Here is a 23073-nt window from a genome sequence, read left to right as displayed (position 1 = left end):
TTCATAGCTTACTAATAAAGTCTATAAGAAAGTCTATGAGAAAAATCTAATCAAATGTTCAATTCTTCCTTCCCCATTCTTTTGAGAAGTTAAACAAACTTTTACACATCAAATGTATTAATGCATGCATTTATCTGTATCAAACTGTATATTCCATATATACTGAGTTTTGACTCCCTTTTTAATAGAAATCCTTGTTGAAACTGACATGCCTAGTAAATCATCCACACATAAGAAACTTCCTCCCAGCTCTTCTGTCAATGTAGCTGTAAATTGTATCAGTGTCTCACATCCTTATGTGTCATAACAAACAAATTTCACAATTTCTAAAAATGTATTCTTTTTTTAAAGATTGAAGGCAGATTTTTTTTGAATAAAGATGAAAACAGAGACAATACATCATGTTTCAAAGATGACAGAGCACATACAGTAAAGCACATTACTGCACATTACAAGAAACAGCAACTGTATACATGGTAAAAGTATAGCAAGACTGCGTACACACCTCAAAATGACCTGACCATTCATTTATCAGTGGGTCACTGCCTGGTGTAACTTAACAGTGCTATACAAGTAATGTTATCGTTTCAGCCAACTACATTGACAAAAAATGAATAACACTAATACCACAGGTTTAAATTTAATATGCAACAGTATTGACTATTCAACTTGTAATTGATACATTCCAAAAACCACACAATAGTTAATAGTTAAAAGTAAATGAATTGCACTTCATTAAATGGATTGTTTCAATATATGTAGAACAGGGTGTACAGTTTTCCCATCTGAAAGTCAAATGCTCAATCTTGATATAATGAATAACATACAGTTGCAATATAATTGTGCCATTATACTCTAACTAGACTTTTATAATGTAGACACTTTTCACTGTTTGTTTTATCTTCCATTTTTTTTGGAATCAATGGCCTTCATCAGTGGAACCCAGCGTGACATAGTGTGTCCTCTTGGTTTAGCCTGACTCAAGTTTGGCCACATGTTGCGTCTGATGTTCACAGGGCCGTCGTACTCGTCTGCCTCTGAGGTGATCTCCATCTTCTGGATGATGAGCTTCAGGAGGTTGCTTTGCTTCTCCAGCAAACACGACATCTCTTTCATCCTGAGGAGGAGAACAGCAGTTCATAAGGCTCAATGACAGACTTCTTTTTTGATTTAATATAGAGTGAATATCAGGCATTTTGAAGATATGCTTCCGAGCGATTCAACGCAATTATTATAGAAAGGACTATAGTGGCTGAAATCCTTCTGTGACCTGATCACAGTCTTTATTTATTTTTATCCACTAGGAGTTGCTCATGCACCAAAAATTATATAGTTAAAATGCTTGTTACTTCTTTTCTACTTTGCTGAATTGATGTAGTAGCTGGTCAAGGTGGTAATATTTATTTTTACTCATATATACTATATTTACTTATGTAAATGCATCATTTCTTAAAAGCTGATCATATGTTTTGTATATAAAATAGAAAAAAGGTAGGAGCAAGTGTGGCTGGCAGTTAAATACTTCCCTCTTCTAAGTGAACTAGAATGATAAAGATGCATCAAATGGAAATGCTCAAATGAAGTACAGGAAACTCAAATTTGTAGTTGAGCACAATACTAGAGTAGTTGCACCAGTATTGTGTGTTTTACCTGGACTTCTGCTTTCTGAGCTCATTCTCTATCACAGTACAGCTCTGTGACTTGGCCTTCACATGACTCCAGACTTCATTTTTGTCCTCTTCACCTAAGAAGAGTTGGTTTATGAAGTGCTGCAATCCAAAATGGTCAGGATTAATAAAGCAGAATCATTTAAATGACATGTCACAAAAATAAATCAATATACTGTACATCTGTTTTTAGCATCACCACTTATTCCAGCTAAAAGTATTAAGCATACCCTGGAGCACTTGCGATTGGGGTAAATGGTGATGAAGGGTTTGTCAACTCGTTTCATAAACCAATAAGGCAGCTTATCTTCCAGGGCGGTGTGGAGATCAATCTGGGGTCAAAAATGGCAAATTATGAATCACAGGTGGGACTTTGGATAGGAATCTGCTACTGACAAGCTTTGTTAAACCTAACGGTTGAATGTTCTAGTTGTACACAGCAGACTGAGCAAGCACAGAACAAGCAGGATAGAGACATGATATCTTTTATATTTGCAACATAGAGTATGTTAAAAAGAAAGCTTTAGACACAAATGAGCTAGTTCTATACATACCTGCATGGCTATTCTTTTTAGGGCAGCATTTCTCTGTACTTCAGCAATATCTCCAACTGCTAACCCAATCTACAACACAAGCAAAGAACGACCTATGTCATTTGTTCTGGAATTCTAAGAATATAAACTAGTCGCTTTTATGTGAGAAGTAAATAAAAATTGACTCAATACTTTAAAGTGACAGGACGTGCTTACCATCAGGTTAATCAGCAGTATTGGCATGAGCAGAACAAAGATCACAAAAATGAAGTATGACAGGAGACCAAAGGGAAGCTCATGTTTCAGATAAGCATCCAGGAAGTTATTCTGGTAGTTCAGTTCTCCCACCATCATCACAAAGGTTTGCATCACTGCAAGTGGCACACTGCCAAACTCTTTCTAATAGTCAAAAAAGCAGCAATAGCATTTTGTCATTGAATCACTGTAGGTTAGTAAAACAAGTATAAAACAATATTTTCACTGTCAGAGGTTTCAGTGGTGTTAATAAATAGAATCAGAGAGTGAGCTTATGCAGCATTTAGTCTTTTTGAGCCTTCTTCTCCTACCTGGTTAAGCATCAGAGCATGGAACGCCAAACTGAACGCTAACATCAGGTACAGGAACAGCATTACAATACGGACCAGTGTCTTCATGATTTCCCCAAACATCACAACATAGATGCCAATCCCCTCAAACCTGGAGAAACAAGTGATCAAAATAGGTTGGTGGTCCCTAAACTATGAAAAAGACATAATGTTGAAATGGAGCTTATATACATCTGAGTGAACAATACCTCTGGAGATAAAGGAGAAATCCCACCCAGGAGTTTAAAACTGCCGCTGCCCCTGCTTGCCAGTGTAATGAACCCTCTGCATTGAGCATGAGAGGAATGATGAACAGAAGAGAGAAGATGGCTGACAACCAGTCACACTGGTTGGAATAATCCCTGAAGTAACTCCAACGCTTTCAAGTGACAAGAAAAAAGGAAAATCAGCAAAAATATGAAATAATTAGACAAACCAACAAACTCCTAGTTTTTTGATAATATTTCAACTATCTGCTGTGCTCTCACCCAAATGTAACAGTGTTAAGCAATCACGCACAACAACACTTTAACAGCATATTATTGAACAAGTGATGTGATGCATCTTATAGTTTATAGCTATAGGCGAGGAGTGGAGAGTGGAGTTGACATTCGGGTTGTGGCCACTCATTGATCTAGCAAATCTAAATCAGTGGGTGTTGATCCATCACACCTGATTCTTAGTGTGTCCTCACAGACTTAGGCAGAGCGGATTCATGGGCACATGCTCTATGTGAGGTAATAACACTTGCACAGTACCTGTTGTGATATCTGCACCACTTCCTTTGCTATCGAGTAGATGTTTATGATCAAGACCATTACCATACACCAGGACAAAAACAGACTTTGCTGTGAAATGAAGAACAACATTAAGATTAGCTTTATCTGAGAGGAATGCAACATAGTAGTCACAAATGTTTATTATGGTGAGCCAGATTACATGTATTCTGCAATTTTTTTCCTTAAGAAACACTGAGCAAGGCATTCCAACCTTCCAACCATTGAGCAAGGACCTAGGAAATGAGTATGTCATACTGACTGACGTAATTGAAAGGAATTAAATACACACACCTAAGATTTCTCAGAGAAAGATGTATGTAAACATAGAATCTGTACAGGCACTTCAGTTATTTTAATTTTTAATATAATATATAACTGTTTATTGTGAGTTGTGTGCAATATGTGTTATGGGCAATGTGCATTGTGTTTTACCATGGGGTGACTGCAATATTTTGTTATATGCAAATTATTGTTGTGATTGAAGCTGGTGCTGTTTTGTTCATATGTAGTTTGTTTTACTGTAACTGTGGAGGCATTTATGTGCGCAGCCTTGTTCGTATCGTATCGTAGCGCAGCCTTGTTTGTATCGTATCGTATCGTATCGTATCGTATCGTATCGTATCGTATCGTATCGTATCGCGTATCGCGTATCGTATCGTATCGCGTATCGTATCGTATCGTATCATAATATATATGCTTAAAAGACAGGTTCACATTTCATCGAGTCCTAAAACAACAGTCAGGTGTCCAAATAAACTTTGCTTGCTGTAATCAAATCACCACAGCCCACCTTCTGTGCAAATTTTTTTTTAAATGTTTACTGGAAGCTAATATAAGGCTTCACAAATCCAAATTAGTCAAATCAAGTCAGTATCTTTCAAAGTTGTTGTCTTTTTAGTGCCAAATTCCTTCATTTTGACAGGAAAATGGAACATAACAGGAACAAAGAGGGACACTTTTACACATTTATAAAGACTACTGTATAACTGTGGAAGATATAAACTTTATTTAAAGGTGAAGTGTGTATAATTCAGAACAGATTTGGCAGAAATGGAATATAATATTCCCAAGTATGTTTTAATTGGAGTACAGTCACCTGACAATAAGATTTTTTGTGTCTTTCATTACCTTAGAATGAGCCCTTTATATCTACATAGGGAGTGGGTCACCATCCACAGAGTCCACCATGTTGTACCTCCATGGTTCTACAGTAGCCCAGAATGGACAAACCAAACACTGGCTCTAGAGAGGGCCTTTTGCGTTTTTCATGAGTTTCACAGCCACTGTAGGGTCTCTTACATGCTCGGAAGGGGGGGGAGGGCTATTCAGTTGGTTGCAATCTGCAACCACTCTGCTAGATGCCACTTAATCCTACTCACTTGCCATTTAGATAAACCTTAAAACATATTTTTTCTCAAAGTGAATACTGTGGATTTTGTGTGGATCTTCTACTGAGCAGGAGGAATGATTACAGCAAGCAAAACCTGTTTCAATGTTCATTTGGGCACCTGGCTATTGTATTAAATTTGTAACAGACCATCTTACTCATAGTTATTCTTATAACCACTGTCCTTTACCTTTAGGAAATATGTGGGCACCATCTGGATGCTGTGCTCCCCTGTCTCAGTGGTGTTCATGGTGGGCCTCAGAGTCACTATCAGGTGAGTTAGGGGCAGCAGGCCTAACAGGTAAAAAAACATGTTGAGCACGTGAGCCGTGCTCCCGTAAGCAATCCTGTGGATTCGAACAAAGATGGAGACACTTAGAACAGGTATAACATTAGAATACTGACATTTGTTATAAATAATGCATCGGTATCCACTGAGAAATAAAGGAAATCACTCCTCTTGAAATCTAGTCACAGAATGTCAGAAATAACAAACTAAATTCACACCACTTCATTGCCAGATACTTTTTGCAGACCGGGTGGTTGAGGAGCTCAATGCGGTTGTACTGCACCATTGCCTGTAGAAAGAGTAACAGATATGTAGCCTGCTGTTAACGGCACATCTACTACAATCAGGAAAGAACAGCCTGGCTGCTAAGATTTACAAGTACATGCATTTTATTGATCCCCACAGTCACAATATATATGATGACGTAAGCAGGCAGAAACATTACGTGTGTGAACATTTTGTGACAGAGGGGATGTCTTACTGTAAAAGAAGTGGCGTTTGCTTGGTGATTGACTATATGGAAAGATATTACGAATTGCACCTCAAAAGTAGCTCAAAAATGTACTTGTGGAAGAGCACTTTTGAACTTCTGCTAGATGTATTACTCTCATCACGACAAAGTTATTTTCAAAGAGACTGCCAGACAGAGGTCCACTCTTGCCTTTGAACAATCTCTGTCTGGTCCTACAGTACGTGCCGGCAGCAGCATGCTCAGTGGCCTCTAATCAGGGCAAGCATCCGGGGAAGTCTATGACAAAGCCACTAAACTTGGCTATGGTGTTCTGTCAGTGCAGAAAAATGGATGGAGAATGGTGTTGCCACTGTCCCTCATGAATAGACATGTAGCTGCAAAATATGGATAAATGGATGGATGGATGGACGAAGGTGAGTGCTTAAGCCTATAGAGTCATATTAAAGGGCGAAACATGACTGATATTGAACTTTCCTACTTATCAGTCATAGTTGCATTCCACTGCTCCAAAATTATTTTTGAGAAGAAAAAAAAAAGCTTACATTGAGTGCAGCTAGTGGCTGAGGTCTCAAGGTCTTGTCCTTCACCTTCTGCAGTACTAGGGGAGCTTGGAGCCATTTGAAATTGTATTCAATCTGCATCACGTAAAGAATTGTTTAATTTGTTTTGCCTGGAAGATGCTTCATACAGTAAAGAATGGTGTGATGTTGTGATCATGCAATTTGTAGCTGAATTACATGGTAGTCAGGACTGTTATGATCATCGTCAGATTCCCTCACACAGCGGTCCAACAAGTGCTATTGAGGAGAATAGAATAACACAGTGAGAGAGAACCTAAAAAGTGTGATTAAGACTAAACTGTGTAAAGAAATTAGTTATGATTTGTACTGTGCACACAGATTTATGCAGATTTATGTTTCTCTTTTCCACTGGCAAACCTTGTAGGTCTCGGGCAGGACCTCAATCATGTCTAATATTGGACATCGTTGGCTAGAGCCAGGTTTGAACAGTTTCACAGCCTCTTTGCATCTGGAAGAAGTAAAACACAAATGTATCTCAAAACCTCTAAAATATGTGTAGAATTTTAAAATGGGAACTTTATTGCCCCCTAGAGGGAGTATCAAAAAAAGAAACAGGTACCTGCACCACATGCCAATATCTCCATAATTAAGAGGATGGTATGGGAAATTATAACTCATATACAAATAGAGGCTTTAAATGCTGGATCAATACAGAAGCATGAGCTGACATGATTGATTACTTGAACACAAAGCTCAGAATCAGTGACTCTGTTGACTCTGCATGAATTTATATTTATGACGTACCTGTCACTGTCAATTACAGCATTGACTACATCTTTTCTTCCATTTTGCAGAGCTTCGTGGAGGAATGATGTGTCGTTCTTGTTTAAGATGAGCTCTGCCCCACGAGCCAGCATGAGCTTGACTGCAGCCATATGCCCCGATCTTGCTGCAATGTGGAGTGCAGTGTTCTGATGTGGCGATACACAATAGGAGACAGCGCTCAATATTTATTACAGAATGCTTTGCATCTTTTAATTAATGCTACTGGTAACGTGACAAAGTTGATAAAACAACTTATATATGTCGTCATTTTTTTCTCCACATTTGTCATCACACAAAAATGCATAAATGAATAATGAATTACGATTATGTTAAACTTTTTGAAATAATGTAATTCGTACCCCATCCTCATCAGTTTTATTCAGCAACTTTAGATTGGCTGACAGGAGAATGTCCATAGTTTGTGTGTATCCCTCAGATGCAGCATGGTGCAGACACGTCCAGCCTTTGTAATCACTGCAGACAAGACATACCAAACACTTCACGTTCTTATATAGTCACATGTATAAGAACTGTAAACAGATCGCTAGCACTGCAGATTTTGCAAGTATAGCTTAACAGTACATAGAACATAGTATAATACAGTACAGCATGCTTTTGTGTGTCTATGTTCATTCTATGTCTGTGCATGTATATGTGCACGTATTTGCGTTTACCTATGAAAGAGAGCTCCTTTACGGAGAAGCAACTGTACCACCTTGGTGTGCCCCCCTCTCGAAGCTAAATGAAGTGGTGTCAGACCCCGCTCATCCCCTTCATTTAGCAAACGAGAGTCTGTGATGGTCTCCAATATTCTGTGACATGTATTGATGCGCCCGTACCTGAGGGAAAACAACATGTAGTGGGAAACAATTTGATCTCAACAATGATCGGTTGACCTCTGAAATGGAAAAGCTTTTTGTACATTGCTCATAGCACGGTGGGGTCAGAGGTCAAAGGCAGTGCCAGGGATTTAGTATGTTGCTCAAAGACATTAAGTATTTCTGAAACAGGGCTTGAATCTTGGCCTTTCAACACCAAGTCCAGTGTCCAGTGTCCTACAGCTCATAGGTAAAGAGTGTTTTCTTGCATGATTCATGGTGCTGCAGGCTGAGAGAAATCGTACTCAGAAGTGACATATTATCTTGTGCTATGCTCTTTCTGTAACTATAAACCTTTTAAGAAGGTCAGCAGCCCCTCTTCTCAGTGCAGTAGAATAGGTGAGGGAAGGGAATGAGGTGTCTAATAGACATAAAGTATGATGTCATGGGGGGGAGCTTCATTTGCCCTCTAGCTCTAATGAAATGGATGTACATGATAGAAAAAAATCAATAACAATAATGTTGAATGTCTACTCATTTCACACTATTAGTAACATTTCTTCAGTGCCTTGCTAATTGAATTCTGTTCTTGTGACAGGTCCTTTGGGTCATTGTATAATGGGTGTGTCACAGTAATTCATCTTCAAAAAGCTTTTGAGTACAGAAATTTATCACAGGATTAAAACAACTGACCAGTGAGATAACATTTTTAAATGCAGTTACATTGTTCATTTTTCTTCTGACCACTGTTGTTCAATTACTGAGATAAAAGTCTTGGCTGAAGAGCTATTTTTCATTAATGTTTTATACTGTTTGACTGTCATTGATACATATAGCTTGTAGCAGAGTAACTGGAAGAACAGTGTCAGTGTTGTGATCTTAAGCCACTGAAACCATTGAGCTGGCACTAACTTTACTTCAAGACTCTTTTAGCCATTTAGATGGGAAAATACTTTAAGTGTAACCTTATTTAAATTATTGACAGATTAAATCTGTGCTGTTATTTCAGTATAATGCAAAATGACACTGGTGAATGTCAGCAGCAGTGACACTGGAGGCACTTGTTTGATCAAACAAAATTTGAACAACTTGGATTGAAAATCAAGTCAAATCAGCATTGTTTGATTCAATGGTAGGGAAAGTCATGCCCTCTGGGACCAATTGAACTCACTGAGCAGCAAAGTGCAGGGCAGACTTCTTGTCCTTGGACTTGCATTCGAGGCCGAGCTGTCCCGAGAGGCCCAGCATGTTCTTCACTGAGTCATGGATACCCAGTCTGCAAGCATAGTGGAGTGGGGTACAGCCCTCATTATCCTCACAGCTCAGCAACGGCTTCACACAACTATGCTGAAATTAGACCCATTATAAACACATTTATTTATATAAACATAACAATGTACACATATATCTGTATTAAACAAAGCACACACAAAAAAATGGTACAAATTATAAAACTTCCATTCACATATCTTCATGTGTTCACCCACGTATATAAATAATGATATACTATAATAATTTGCACAGATTCCGGGAGGTACCATTCACTCTCTGTTTATCAACAACTATGAAATGTGTCAGCATTCCTGTGTGGCTCATATTGAATGCATTGACATCATTGTGGCTTAAGGTAGCTTACAGTGTTTCAAAGGACTATCGGCTGGCTTAGTGAGAGTGTAATGAACTTCATCCACTGGCCCTTGAATGCATGCAGCTACATCAGGCCCAAGGCAAATTGTGCAAAGACAGTATAGTAATTACAGTAGGTTCCAGTCTCTTCATGACATCTCTGTCTAAGGTGGATAGAGGGAATTTGATAAAATACAAAAACATTATATAGAATACCTGGAGTGCATCTTCTGGGAGATTTTTCAGACCCTTTGGCTGTTGTATGGCCAGGTGAAGGAAGTTACAACCAAATCCGTCTTTGACATTTACATTCGCCCCTAAAATACATAAAAGTCTGCATGAATCTCATTTGCCAGGGACCTTTCAAATTATATGAACATATGTGGTAATGTAGCTTACCTTTTGACAGAAGCAGTGCCACTGTTTTCCAAGCTCCACAGCTCGTAGCCAGCAGCAAGGGAGAGTTCCCCTCACAATCAATGCTGTTTAGGTCTGCACCCTGAGGTGAGAAAACACTTCAACCTTAGCATTGCCTCATTAATTACTGCATTCATTTCAACACACATTGCTGTAATTATCTGAAACAAATGAGACCGTCATGGGAACATTTGCATGGTTTACATTAAATTCTAGACTGCCTTTCACTTTTTTTGTTCAGATCTGCTGTTTGCATAGAGAATTATGCACTGTTCTGTGGCAAATGGGAAGGTGTTTTACTGGACAAAAGCTGCACCGTTCAGAAGAATGTGAGATTTGTAGTGTAAGAAAAGCACAGATTGATTGATAAAATGTAAGGGGCATTAGTTGAATTGGTGGGATTGTAGGCAATGGTGCCAGTAAGTGTTTCTAAAAATGAACATCAATATAATTATTCAGTTCAGTTAAGTAAATCTCAGAGGCACTGATGGTAACACCAGAGAGGGGGAATCAAAACAAATGAATGAATATATGAAACAATATATTATATATATATGGTACAGATTTTTTACAAATACCACAATTATGGTAACACAAAATAACTACTGGTGACAGTTATTCCGACATATCAAAACAACAAACCATCCAAAATATGTGTGACTGTAGTGGTGAAGGACTGATACTGAATTTTTCCTCTGCTACTGGTTGGTCTTTGGTGCCACACTCCAACCCAGTCTCACAACATTTAATCTATTGATTCAAGAATGAATTCAAGATATTCAAGAAATTTTTTTTGTGTCACTCAATACGACTTTCAAGCTAATGTATTTCAGTAAGAAATACATTTTGTGTAGATGTGCAGCACATTTGCGTCAGTCTGGACCGGTAGCACAGAAGCTGTGTGGTTTTTTTTTAGTTTTTTTTTTTATCTAAGCCAACTTTCAGTGGGCCATTTTATGGTTTCAAAGATAAACATACTTAGTGTTTACACGTTTTTTTCCTGTTGCAGTGTTTGCTAACAAAATTAACAGGAGATGAACTTGGAACCAAGCTTTTTCCTAGCAACGCAGTAAACAGTCTCTGGAGTGCAACAGATGGTGGCAGGTGGTCAACAAGCTATGGATAGCACCCTTCAACATTTACTAGCTAAGAAGTGTTTGTATAATGACAGAATGATCCAATCATTAAATGAAATCCATAGAGTGGCCAACATAATACGAAGTTTATAAGAAAGTCTTCAGAACACATGCAGTAGCTGTGGATTTGACCTGTAGTTTGCACAATTCTAACATTAACTATAGAAAAACATAGTGTTACTTTTTCTGACACCATTCATTGTATTTAAGGCTAGAGATTAATAACATAACTGATATTGGAGCAGATAATGCCCTGTGTATAGCAGCTATGGGGTACTGTATGTTCCTGCATGTATGTGCATGTGTGCATTATTTACCAAAGAAATTAGATACTCTGCCAGCTCCATGTGGTCAAATATTGTAGCCCTGGAAAAGCAAACACAGTTGTTATAAACCAGACACACAGCATGCTCACTTTGTGAGTCAATCTTTTTTTCTAATACAACATATAACGTTGAAAATGGGCGTTTAGTTCTGATTCTTTCCTATCAGAGCATGATATAACAGGCAGATGTCCCTTTATGGTTACATTTTATCTCTTGGGTTGAAATAGCTATTAATTCCCAGCATTTTAGTGACATCCTGCATAAAGAGAAAGATTTGAGTGAAAGATGATTTCGATGATTGAATGATCTGATGATAATCAAGTCTTGAGACTTGATAATCCAGACCACAGATGATGTTATGTCTGTGGAAAGAAGCAAGCAAGGCCATCTTTGAGGTCACAGGTTATGAAAGCAGCTATTAATTAGTCAGTTTAGTGTTGTGTTAGTACAGTTCCAACAGGAAAAACTTAAAGCCTAGCAGTTTAAAACAATGATAAAAGGGTAAGAAAATGTAAAGTTATGGATTTTTGCTTCCAGATGTTAATATGTGGGTAAACAGGGTTGCATAAGACACAGAGATCTATATAAATGCCAGTGCAAGTGGGCCAAAAAGAAATCCATCAAAGCAGGAATTGGGTTCCATCTGCATCATAGGGCTAATTGCCTAGCAGTCATCGGGCAAACAGCTCCACTGCAAATGGGACAGATCTTCCTTGACAACACCCATACCACTCACATTTCAGGTGTACTGAGGCATTCAGAAAATCATTAATATCGGCACCACCAGCATACGGTAGAATTAGTGCCAGCCAAACACCATCTTCATTGGGTTAGGCAATTGTACTAGATGTTGTGAAGTTAATGGAGTAGTTTGCTTTTTTTCCGGCATAGACACCTTTATTCAGAAGTTGACAGACAGGAAACATGGGAGAGAGAGGGGGGTGTGACATGCAGCAAAGGACCTCTGGCCGGGATTCGAACCGGGGTCAGCTGCGTACGTGGCATGCGCTCTAAACACTCGACCACCTGGCGCCCAGTTTGCTATTTTTTAAGGAAATACACATATTCCATTCATTGTCAAGCGTTGATTGACTTGAAGTACCATTAACATATCAGATTACCAGCAGCCAGTTAGCTTAGCTTTGGGGAACAGCCAGACTGGATTTGTCCAAATGTAACAAAATCTGCCTTCTAGCACCTCTAAAGCTCACTAATTAACACATTATATCTTGTGTCTTTAATCTATAAGAAGTGTACAAATAACTTTTGTGGGGTTTTTTTATGTTATGTGCCACTTTCTGAAGTTTCATATACCAGGAGGTCCAGCGAAGAAATAGTCCTGTACCACAACCTGTCATTTTTACACATAGATTTTTGTACATTTTAAACAAACAAGATAAGTGTTTAGTTGGATAACTTTAGAAGTGCCAGTAGATTGATTTCTTTATATTTGGACAGAGCAAAGATAGCAGTTTCCCCCAGTCTTTATGCTAAGCTATGCTATTTGGCTACTGGCTATAGCTACAAATTAGGGGAAAGTATGGAAGCAAATGAGCATATTTCCCTAATGTCGAATGATTTAAATGGAAAGCGAAAGCCAGACAACAAACAACAACAAACTCAGCTACACAGACCATGAGAAGAACATGATGACAAGGTGTAGTATCAGTAGCCAAATGGGCAGATGGTTGAAGACGGACCATTATGGAGTTAAATTTGCATCGTTGTCACGACCTGGCTCTAAAGCCATGACAAAAAGTGAGGGAGACCCACGCTAAAGGCAAATGATAAGTGATGTATTCCCAATCAGAACAATGACTCAAAACAAACAAAAGAAATAATGGGATATGGACTTCAGAAATCAGTAGTGAGTGTGGGCCAGGGGACGATCACAATCATCAACAATTGAATTGGCATCATCAATACATACAATTAATGGAAGAAAAATAAACAGCTTGTTTTTTTATTTACTGCTTATCTATGATCAATGGACTACTCTCAGTATCAGGGTGGAGGGATAGGGGAAGCCCACCTGTGTAAAGGGGTCTGATACGCCCCATCAGTCAGGTTGATGATGTCTTCCACTTGCTCATAGGATGAGAGCATCAGTTTGACTACCTCTGTAGCGCCCTGGGTGCAAGCCAAATGAAGCGGCGTGGATCTGTCATTCTGGACAGCAACAAACATAGGTATATTATGAGCGATGAATAATGAATGAATATAATGAATATTCACGAGCTCTTCAAAAATGATTTTGTCCAAACACAGACACTGTGACATACTGAGGTAGACAGAGCAGAACAAATACACAGGAAATAAGCATACACACAGGCTCTCGAATGCACTCATTTACACACATACACATATTGTACACCTCCCCAGTGTAACATTAGCAAAGTATCTCCCAGACTTGCTGGCTGAACACTGGGGGCTGTAACACAAGCCTTTAATGAGATAACCAGGACTGGCAGGAGAAAGCCAGTGATCGCTCCACTCAGCTCCACAATGTAAGTGGGGGTAATTTGTATCAATTTAGCCAACCGAGGCTATTACTGTACTCACTATTCCCACTGTAGCTCTGGCCACTAGCCCAGGGCTAGACATAACAATCACTCCCAGATGGGTGTGATAAGACTGACATGCTATAACAGTACAAAGACTAAAACCCTTTGCCAGGGAAATGCTTCACAGGTGTAAGCAAATTATATCTAAAGTAAGCAAACAATGCAAATCTGACAAATGCCAGACAGAAGATTAATAATGACACTGTAATTCACATCTCCTACATGTTTGTGCAGAATAATTGAACACTGATGCTTTGACAGCCAAATTATATATTTTATGGAAAGTGCAGAGTGCAAGTCTAATGTCAGGATAGAATGAACCAGTACCTGTTGTTGGTCAACTTTTGCCCCAGTGGCTAGGCAGAGGCGGATGGTCTCGATGTTCCCACCACGTACAGCCAGATGGAGGGGACTGCTCATGGACTTGTCAAGATAATTGATGTGGGCTTCACTTGAGTGACCAAGCTCTTCTCCTGTTGGCAGAGAATTGAATAAACAGCTTCTTTATTGTGAATAATATTCTGAATTGACATCAGGATAATAAATTCATGTTTATTGGTATAAGCTTATTTTTAACTTCTGCCATTCTTTCATGGGGATTCCAACAGCAGGATCTTCATCAGGCACCTTCCTCCCTTTCCACTAAGGCTCTTGGTTTTAACTGTTTTACTGGAAGGAAGTAATGAGTAAACTGTTTTCATTCATGGTGGGCTCTCTGTTTAAACCGTCAAATAACAAAGAATGTGAATGCGGATTAGTTGCCCTGCTGAGCAACCACCGAAATATCATAAATATTTTGCGCTCTGACTAAACCTTTCCGCAACAACATCGGATTTACCCAGCAGACCTCCCAGGTTGGATAAACACAGTGTCAATCTGATACATCTGGCCTGTGTACAAGATAGCTCGAGCATTTTTCTGCTAAATGTCTCTGGGGGCTTCAAAAGTCTGCTAGCAGCTACTACCCGACTGAGGTGAACTTGCTTGTTATCTATCAGTTTAATATGTTGTTTGGCCTTGTTAAAACTTTTTTATTATCGTCAGCAATTTCAATTTTTGATGATTGATCATTCCTTTTGTCATACCGGCCTTCAGGATCACTTCCATGGCTGGTTTTGCACCTGCAAAAGCAGCTGCGTGCATGGCGTAATGGCCGAGCTTGTTCTGTTGGCAAAGGCGTGCTCCATGCGTTATCTTTGAAGGGTAGGAGAATGGATGGAGACAAAGACAAACAGGGACAATTCTTTGTCAGAGACAAAACTGCTGTGGGCTGGCTGTCAGTATAAAGCACAGCTACATAATCTGTTCTGTACAGATGGACAGTTATCCTTTATAGGTTGGTGTAGGTAGACAAGACAACTGAGTGAATACATCAGTCTGAATGCATCACTCTTGTACATACCAGTGTGCTGAGAGCCTCACAGTTATTGATGGAGCAGGCCAGCATCACTGGGGTGTTCCCAAGGTCTCCTGGCAGGTTGCAGTCTGTAGCACTGTAGGACAGTAGGAGCTGTAGAGGAGAAAAAGATAAATAATCTGTAGCCCTTATTGTCCTCAACCCTCCTACTTACACACCAACATCCTTCAACACAATGCAACTGTGCGACTCTATGAACAACAACCAAGTGCTACAGTGATGACAGGACAGTGTTTTGTCGGTATGCAAACTGTACCGTCTTTCAATTAAGTAGGAAGTAGATTTGAGGATGAAATACTACACTGTATTTCCTGAAGGCATGATGGGAAAATCAGTTTTTTTAAATTTCTGATTGCAGCATCTAATGATAAACAAATACATTTAAAATCCAACCTCTATTCATTGTTTGATAGGAGATTCTGCATTGCTTGACCTTTCTGTTTATGATTGTTGGCTTTTCCTTAATTACAATGTGTATTTGCTAATTGATGTTTGGCTTCTCATTATTAGTTATGGCTTTTCATTATTAATTATGGATATTTATGGTTGGATTTTACATTATGTGATAATGTAATTTGTTAGGGTTTTAATCATTAGATGTTGTGATTCATCGCTGTAATCTGACATAATAATCTTCCATAAATCAGGGCGATTAAAGCTTGGTTAGAGAAAGTAAATTAATGGAAAAGATAATTGTAGCAATATTACGTGTCAATTTACTCCATTAAAATAAAAAGTATTTTCCATTCTAAAAGATTTAGAAGTATTATCTGTAACATATACTTGACCATGACAAGAAAAACTTCATGAGTGTCTATGCATCAAGTAGTATATATGTAATAATGTGTTTAGATATCCAATATTAGATATAGTATTGACAAGCATAGTGTCATTTGCACTTAAACATTACTTTGCCACTACAATAACTACAGTAACTACAATAATCAGAACAACACCATAAAGGTAAACACATGTCACATGAGTTGCTATTTCAGCTGTGGACTCTCAGCTTCCTCACCTCCACCAGGTTGTTGTGTCCATGGCTAACAGCCAGATGCAGTGGGGACAGGAGGGCCATGTTGAGGATGTTGGGGTCAGCACCCAGGTCCAAAAGTGCCCTACAGCTCTCAGCATTGTTTTTTTCCACTGCCCAGTGTAGGGGCACATTGCCCTGCTCATCACAGCTGTTCAGCTCTAGGAGGGAGTTCAAGAACACATGGAGAGAGACATACATATACAAATACCAAAAGAGGCATGTATATACAACCAACTCTTATATGTACCAGACTCAGTGCATTAATATCCAACTTACTGTTCCATACAGTAACATGAAGACAAACTTCCAGTGATTTACAGTACACATATTTTACCTGCACTGGAGTGTATGTTATGATCGATGACTGAGGCATGCTTACCCTTTGAGTCTATGACAGCAGTGATAGATTGGATGAGGATGACGTGGCCCCCTGCGGCAGCATGATGAAGGGGACTGGCTCCACATTCATCTCTTTCATTCAGGACCTCTGGGCTCTTCTTCACCAGGTTCTCCAGCAAAGCCAGGTCACCCTTCTCCGACAACTAAAAGATAATATAAATAATAAAAAAAATTGATATAATAAGAGTGAGGATTGTAGAAGAGCCTGATGTTATCTAAACATACTTCCACAGTTGTCTTAACATTTTTTTTAAGACTAGTAGTCATTAATAGCTGCCTGATTGACTTTCTTTTTCAATAGTAAAAGAACATCTGTTTGTTAGTTCTTCAGGCCACTGGCTGTAACAATCAACATTTCAATTTGAATTCAATACCTCAATCTGCAACCTTATTATACAATGCTTGAGTTGTCATCAGGTCAGTGGTATAATCAGACATGCTCAGCTCTTCACCGTGGCTGAGGGTTACGTAGGGTTGGGATTACTGATGGCGTGTTACATAAACACTCCTCATATTGTGAATCCTTGTATCTTATTGCAAATTATTGTGGTTTAGTAAATGCCCTTTTACTTTATAAACTACTTTTTTTAATCTTTTTTTTTATTTTTAATTTCCATACAGCTTGATGACAATTCCTCACCTCAAATACATTTAGACTTGCCAGGGCTGGATCCTCATCTTCTATCACATATGTATAACAACTGGTCTGTCGGGTCACTTCCCTGCTGAAGTTCATTACTCAACTGAAACTCTGTGGAGACAAGCCCTACATGCCCACATGAAGGGTTATGGCAATGACACTTGTCTAAACATAACCACATAAACACAGAGACGCACATATCCATATGCATGCAACAACAAAATACTAAAATAGAAAAACAAAGGCATCATAGTTTCAGTCAAGTCATACTACTGTACTGAGTATATATTCCTTTACAAGCAAGAAGAACAAAGAGTGTTATGTGACTGAGGGCAGATAATGCCTTAAGCCATAGCCTCCCCTTGCCATGGGGGGATATGGGCACAGATGACTTTGTCTTTACCCGGAAGGGCATTCAGATCCGCAGAGTGTTTGGAGGTTGAAACCCTTCTGTTGAAGAAAGCAATTATGTTCTTCACAGCTGGGGTGCGGCTTGTTTGAGTCTGTCCCAGGTGTCCTTGGGTGATCCTGGGTGAGTGGGATTGAAAAAGAGCTTGTAATTGTATTGTATGAGGCCCTCAGCCACATCAAAAGGCCAAACAACAAATGGCATTTGGTGAGCAAATTACTATGGAGAATTCTCATTGGAAATACCCTCGACCTTATGCAGTAGCGTTCCTTTGGTGTGTGCTGTGACTGATTGGAGTTGTCTTCAGGTCAAAACAACAACCAAGTTTAGAGTTATTTTGTGAAAATTATATTTTTGTTTCTACCACTCACTTGATTTACAATGTGTTTTCCACAGCTGGTGACAAATTTATGTAATATTATATTGCGCAGGTCAGTGCACCTGAATGGCCGTTCTAACATGTGCCTTTTTACCCACTGGCTTCTTTAAGGTGAGCAGAATGAATCTCTACAGATAAGAATCAATAATTAACCTCTGAGGGGTGCAGTCACTACGGCAATCAATTTAATTCACTTCTCTTCAGGAAGTGCAGCGGATTAATAATGGATTACTCTGACCAGTAAGAATCATATAGTAGAAGTGTAGCTCTCACTCGAACATACATCTGCTGAAACATCTTCTTCAGCAGACAAGGATTTACCTTGTTCACACCAATTATGTTACAGATGTAAAATTATTACATAGTAATAGTAGTAGTAGTAGTATAGTATTTCTTCACAAGAGGACCCAGGAATGAAGTACAATGTTGTCTATGTATGTAATAAGATACTGCAAAACACATTTATCTGATATAACCCATTATGAGCCATACTTTGATGAGGTTCTCAACTCAAATCTAGACCACAGTGCAATGTATATTATTCCTCACAATATACCTCACTTGATCCCCTTTGTAGTTCAGAAAGAGGTTTATTTTAAAGTAAAACCAGACAATGTGGCCTTGTTTTCTTCAAATCAATTTTGAAAATGACTCACTGTGTGTCATCCTCCCTATAATTTCCAAGCACTGGCAGTAAATTGGTGTTACTGGTTTTTGTAATTGAACCTATCATATATCTGTTTGCAGAAGACATGTGTACAGGAAGTGCACTAATGGGCATTGGTAAACACAATTCTAAACAGTGGAAATAAAAGGGGCAGCTATAATTGCATTTAACAATGACATCCTTGGATGACAGATTATATATAAACATTTGCTCATATGTTTTAATAAAAAGATAAAAGTACCTATTACTTAAGAATAATTACAATGGCCAGTAAAGGTTCAATTATAGACGTATTTTTAATTTAGAATAGGTTTTTGAGAGTAGTCGAGTGGTTAACACACATGCTACATAATCACAGTGTCCCTGGTTCGAACATTTGTTGCACATAACTCACCCTCTGAACAATTACTGATTCTAATCAAACTACAGTGAATACATTTTGACATTTAAAGTGTTAACCCACCCATATATTTAACTGAAACATATTTTTCACTGTGTAAAACATATTACAGCATTTTCAAATCTCCATTATATTTTAATTTACCCTCACAGTTTCTGATAAATAGGCAGTAACATTAAAACAAGACAAAGTTGAAGACATGACACACTTACTGTACTTGTCTGATGCTGGTGCTGAGCTGAGCAAACTGGATGTTCTCTTCACCACTGCAAATAGGGCTTTAAATAGTGTGGGGGCAAGCCACTTCCTAGTCTAGTCTGTTTTATACTGAAATGCAAGCAATATGCTGCCCCTTGTGACCAAATTACTGTCACCATCAGAGAAGAAAGCCATGCCCATATTGTAATGTGATAGCCTGGCAACAAAACATTAAGCAGGAAACATGATATTCTCAGACACTAATGATAAGAGTTAATTAATGCTACTGTAAAATGTCTGACTTTTTTAACCAGTGGAGGTAAACTCTCATTTTGTGGCTATTAACAGACTTGAGTGTATATTAACATTGAAAACAAACTTTCATTTTATGTTTGCCTGCATCACTCTAAGTACATTTCAACAAACCAAAGTAGAAAGTGAACCATGCAGCTGCATATAATAAACAGTATCCCATTTATCAAACAATTGCGCTGGTGGGGAATGCTATTTCCTATACCAACTATGCTCAGGATAAGGCCTGTTTGGCTGACTTTTATCATAAATCAAGTGACTAGTGACTTGACAAGATAGAATGAAGATGACCTTTAAGATCGCCTTGTTGATGGTGGGATTAAGAAATATTCCACAGGGAATATTTATCAGACAGGATTATCAGATAAAGTATATCATTAACTAAGGATTATACAAGCATTTCTACCAGCATTATCACCAAAGGAGTAAATATCATCTGAGAATTGTAAACTGGTGTTTTACTACAGAAAATGTATATTCTTACTGCCAGTGCTGAATTTCTCATTTTAATTTAAATATGTAAATTAATTATATGAAAGGGACTCACTCTGAATAGGTGAACCATTCATTCTGAGAACAACAGGAGACAAGAGTAATTTTGAACACTGTATAGTCATTAAAGCAACAGGTATGAGGAATGGAAATGCTAGTCTTTTGGTTGGTTGGACCACCACCTTGTTCCACACTGAAATCTCTCTGCTTGAACCTGACAAAGCTATAGTGGTATGGTTGTTCGCTCCAAATAAAGTCACACTTAAGTCAGTTCAGTGTGCTAGCATCATTTTGTATTTTAGTGAAATGTCTCTTGGATGAATTGCCATGAAACTTTGTGCAGGCATTCAGTTCCCCCGTGGATGAATTCTAATAACTTTGGTGATTTCCTGACTTTCATCCATTTTTACATTATGACTAAATACCTGCAAAGCTTATTCACTTCAGCCTCAGCTGTATTTTGTGCTTAGTGGTAATTAACAAATTTCGCATGCTAACACACTAAGCTAAGATGGTAAATATTTTAAACATTAAACCCGCTAAATATCAGCATGTTAGCATTGTCACTGTGAACACATAAGCATTTTGACATCAGCACTGAGCTCAAAGCATCACTGTGCTGAGGTACCCTTACTTCTTAAATTTAAAAACAGGGATGGCCCAATGGGAGGGTTAGGGTATCTTGGGCAGCTCCCACACTCCTATGACTGCAGGGATTATCATAGCCCAATTCTTTATTTAATAATTGTTATTATTTCAATTTAATAGAACTGCCATCAGGCTAAATAAATATTTTGTGTTGGCCTTTTCTTTTATTGGATGTGGACACTAAGCATTTAAATAATGCAATTTTTTCAAAACACACCATAGTTATGTCAGTATAAACTTTACATTGACTTATGTAACTGTAGCAGCTGAGCACAGTGTAGGTTAATTTCCTCAGTAACATTGCTCCACTCCCAGGTCATAAAAACTAGACTCATGTGTCCCCTAAAATATTTAGAGATAGCTTGTTCTGGGGTGTATTTTCAGCAGCACAGATGCTACTGAATGATCATATAAATGTTATAGCTATATTATAGGAATACTACAGGCAGCAGTCTCTATGATCTACTCACTCTTCTACGAAATTGCCATGTGTCACTTTGATACTTTTGATTGATATTGATTGCTATTGATGCTATTTGATTCTACAGAGTATATAGGCTTCAATATAGTATAGAATGGAGTACTTATAGTATACACAGCATTTTAAAGAATATTTTAGATCCAAGACAAAACTGAGAGAAGTTGCCAACACTGAAATATAAATGTGCAATTACAAATCCATCTGCAACTTCAGCACCATGGATAGCGCCATGGATTTATCAGTGCACAGCACAGTTAGGCTGCTGATATTTCAGAGCCATGATCGGGGCCATAGATTTTAACTTGCACAAACCTTTATTAGAGATAGAGGATTAATCTGTTAGGCAGACTAAACTAACATACATCTAAATTGAATAATTTAATAAAATATATTTAATTAATATAATTATTATTATAAACAACCCACTCTGCCCCTGCACTCTCTCTGCTACTAAGAGATGCATTTTGGTCATTTTGTTGGTTTATAGAAGCAATAATTTAATTAATGAACCAATTACTTCATATATAGACAAGCAATTTTCCAGTTTCATTAAAGCTCTAGTTTACTGCCAAACAAAAATACTACAATTCATCATTATAAATGTCACAAGGTATACAGTACTTAAATCCAGTGTCCTTATCTACCATACATCTAATAGCTCAAAACTAATATTTGCCCGGTTATTGTTCTCACAGTTTATCATTGAGATATGTTATTGTGCAAGCAATATTTGTGGGAAAATCACATATGCAGCAGAAGCGGAGCCAGTGTCACAAAGCAAGTATTATTAGTCCAGTTGCATTTGATGAATCGTCCATATCAGATTGTATTAGATAAATAAACATAACTACTACCTGCATAACAAAATGGTTGTGTCTTTCTTTGTATTTTTGGAAAGGACTGATTCAATGCACAAGTGTGGAGCTGAAAGAGAGGCTGAAGAGAGTGTGTGCATTTTGGCTAAATTTGTATCAGGGATTTACATACAGTGTTCCAATGGATCTGTCATGACACTAAAATTTGAATATTCTGTCAGTCACAGGAAAGGCATGTGTATTTAGCAGTGCAGTGACACTTATGATTGGATGCTCCATTTCACCTGGCGCATGACGCCACAACTGCTGACGAGTCGGTTGCTGTGCTCTGGTGCTGGAAGGGCTACTGGGGACTAAATTATACATTCATGCCATTATGCAAAGGACATACTGCACACTGCATAACACTGCTTAAACTACTGCATAAAAATGTGTTTTCCTACATGCTTTCCCACATGTTAACCCATGCATTTGATACCACTATTACTATTACACATAAAAATGTTATTTCCAATTTGACACATTTGCCCTTATTTGCATATTGAGTGTTTTGTTGGCCACAGACCATCCTCAGGCACTGTGGAGGAATATTTGTTAATCATTTCACCCGTAAGAGCTATTTAAAGAACTTACTTGCAGTAGAAAAGTCTCTTATTGGTTTATAAAGTATAAAAAGGCCATGTTAATCTGTTGCTGTACACAAAAGTGGCTGAGAACAGCAATATAGAGAGTGCATTAACCGCAGAACTGTCAATCACAAGTTCACAACAGCTTAAGTGCTGTTTGTGTATATGTGTGTGTGTGTGTGTGTGTGTGTGTGTGTGTGTGTGTGTGTG

At 38.3% G+C, this 23073-nt stretch overlaps 1 protein-coding gene across 1 annotated transcript; it reads right to left on the bottom strand.

The window, feature by feature from the left end:
* Window positions 1-897: 897 nt before the first annotated feature.
* trpa1b (transient receptor potential cation channel, subfamily A, member 1b) lies at window positions 898-17532 on the bottom strand. Its single transcript, XM_062441983.1, has 27 exons — window positions 17437-17532; window positions 16777-16939; window positions 16380-16555; window positions 15347-15454; window positions 15030-15138; window positions 14272-14417; window positions 13413-13549; window positions 11372-11420; window positions 9901-10000; window positions 9718-9818; window positions 9047-9222; window positions 7732-7896; window positions 7417-7531; window positions 7037-7203; window positions 6650-6740; window positions 6449-6508; window positions 6254-6346; window positions 5458-5528; window positions 5141-5297; window positions 3543-3632; window positions 2994-3163; window positions 2767-2896; window positions 2417-2599; window positions 2222-2290; window positions 1898-1999; window positions 1651-1769; window positions 898-1117 (listed from the first exon to the last, which is right to left on the bottom strand). The coding sequence occupies exons 1-27, from the start codon at window positions 17530-17532 to the stop codon at window positions 898-900; spliced, it is 3363 nt and encodes a 1120-aa protein (XP_062297967.1).
* Between the last annotated feature and the right edge of the window lie 5541 nt (window positions 17533-23073).

This window comes from Scomber scombrus, chromosome 20, assembly GCF_963691925.1.
Source record: "Scomber scombrus chromosome 20, fScoSco1.1, whole genome shotgun sequence".
In the NCBI taxonomy this organism is placed as follows: domain Eukaryota; kingdom Metazoa; phylum Chordata; class Actinopteri; order Scombriformes; family Scombridae; genus Scomber; species Scomber scombrus.
This window is presented reverse-complemented; position numbering and strand designations above follow the sequence as displayed.